Source organism: Rattus rattus, unplaced genomic scaffold (genome assembly GCF_011064425.1).
Source record: "Rattus rattus isolate New Zealand unplaced genomic scaffold, Rrattus_CSIRO_v1 contig_2389, whole genome shotgun sequence".
In the NCBI taxonomy this organism is placed as follows: Eukaryota; Metazoa; Chordata; class Mammalia; order Rodentia; family Muridae; genus Rattus; species Rattus rattus.
In genome coordinates this window covers 1,277-3,704 of record NW_022651225.1, presented here as the reverse complement: position 1 = coordinate 3,704, position 2,428 = coordinate 1,277, and the positions used below count along the sequence as shown (strand labels likewise).

Below are 2,428 nucleotides of genomic sequence, written 5' to 3'. Positions count from 1 at the left end.
GGTTTTTGTGTGGGTTGGGACATCTTCTTGGTGTTGGGAGTGTCTCAAACTGGTATTTGATGTACAACAGTTATAGGGTGGAACTTGATGTGGTATATTTTGTTCTGTAGAAAAAATAAAGAATAAATAAAAAGTCATATAAAGAAAAATACCTTGTTGATGTATTTGCCATTGAGTTATTATTGATGAAGTTCACTTATATAAAATATATCATAGATTTCATGAAATATCTCCTAATGTACATTATATCTATGATATTTGTTTCTTTGGACAAAATTTGTGCAGTTTGGTGTTGCATGTTTCTGCCATGATGATATATATATATATCTATATGATTTTCAACCAATTGCAAAGTGTCATATAATGACATATTCTTGTTAATTTCAGGTCTGTGTTGTGATTCTACAAAGAAGCTATTCTCAAAGGCATTTACACAGGATTATTTTATCACGAAAATAATACAAAGATTTGCATGTAATGACGTTTCAGGTCTACATAGAGAGAAATTCTGGGAATGTAGATATGACAATGAAGAACATGAAATAGGTGATTATGGAAATGATTTCTTTGCAAAAGTCATCTGTTTCATTCCTCAAGCAGCTCAGGAATCTCCAGATTCTCCTCCTGAGAGAATTCAGTCCTCAAATCTTAAGGGTCACTACAGAATTTCTACTCAAGAGACAACTTTCAAGTGTAATGAATGTGGAAAAATCTTTACACAGTTCCTAAGACTTAAAGCTCATCACAGAATCCATACCAGAGACAAACCTTACAAATATAATGAATGGGAGGAATCCGTAACAGGTCTCTCAAATCTTCATATTCATCACAGTTTCATACTGGAGACAAACCTTACAAATGTAATAAGTGTGGAAATCTTTTACATGCTCCTGAGTCTTAAAATTCACCACAAGTCCATACAGGAGAAAAACCTTACATGTAATGAATGTAGGAAATCTTTTTACAGTCTTCCAGGTCTTAAAATTCACCACAGAATCCATACTGGAGACAAACCTTACAAATGTAATGAATGTGGGAAATCTTTTACAGACTCTTCAAGTCTTAAAATTCACCACAGAATCCATACAGGACAAAAACCTTACAAATGTAATGAATGTGGGAAATCTTTTACACAGTCTTCAGGTCTTAAAATTCACCACAGAATCCATGCTGGAGAAAACCTTACAAATGTAATGAATGGGAAATCTTTTACAATGTCTGGTCTTAAGTTCTTGAAGGGTCCATTGAAATTTACAAATGTAATGGATGGAAAATCTTTTACAAACTCCTTAGAAAAAATACATACTGGACAAAAACCTTACAAATGTAATAATGGAAATTTACAGACTCTTTCAAGTCTTAAAATTCACCACAGAATCCATGCTGGAGAAAAACCTTACAAATGTAATGAATGTGGCAAATCTTTTACAATGTCTTCAGGTCTTAAAGTTCACCGAAGAATCCATACTGGAAACAAACCTTACAAATGTAATGGATGTGGAAAATCTTTTACAAACTCCTTAAGTCTTCAAAATCACCACAGAATCCATACAGGAGAAAAACCTTACAAATGTAATGAATGTGGGAAATCTTTTACATGGTCTTCAGGTCTTAAAATTCACCACAGAATACATACTGGAGACAAACCTTACAAATGTAATGAATGTGGGAAATCTTTTACAGACTCTTCAGGTCTTAAAATTCACCACAGAATCCATACAGGAGAAAAACCTTACAAATATGACCAGATGGCAAATCTTTTATCAAGCACTCAAACTCAAGACTCACCACAGACTATGCAGAACAAACCATACAAATATAGATACTTGGAAATCTTTTACACTCTTCAAATCTTAAAACTCTTACAAGTACATACTGGAGACAAACCTTGCCAATGCCTTAGTGAATGTAGAAATCTTTTACACAGTCTTCAGCTCTTAAAGTTCACCATAGAATTCATACTGGAAACAAATCTTACAAATGTAATGGATGTGGAAAATCTTTTACAAACTCCTTAAGTCTTCAAATTCACCATAGAATCCATACAGGAGAAAAACCTTGCAAGTGTAATGAATTTGGGGAATCTTTTACAGACTACTGAAGTCATAAAAGTCACAACAGGTTACATACTGGAGAAAAAACATTTAAATGAAATCACTGTAGAATATCATTTACCCAGTCCTCAAATCTTTAAGTTCAGTATAGAATCTAGAGAAGAGATCATCTTCACTAATGAAAAAAGTTGGCAAGTCTTTTCCTGGTTCTCAGCTCTTCAAATTCATCAAAGAATCCATCCTGGAAAGCAGCCTTATAAGTATAATGAATGTGAGAAATACTTTTCCTGTTCCTCTCCTCTTCAAGGTCCCCACAGAATCCGTTAAGTAGAAAAAACATTACTAATGTAATGGATGTAAATATTTGTTCAAAG

At 33.4% G+C, this 2,428-nt stretch overlaps 1 protein-coding gene across 1 annotated transcript; it reads left to right on the top strand.

Moving 5' to 3' along the window:
- Positions 1-884: 884 nt before the first annotated feature.
- On the top strand, positions 885-2,018 carry LOC116889769 (zinc finger protein 665-like). The gene has a single exon (XM_032890628.1). It carries the CDS (start codon positions 885-887, stop codon positions 2,016-2,018), a length of 1,134 nt encoding a protein of 377 aa, XP_032746519.1.
- Positions 2,019-2,428: the final 410 nt, after the last annotated feature.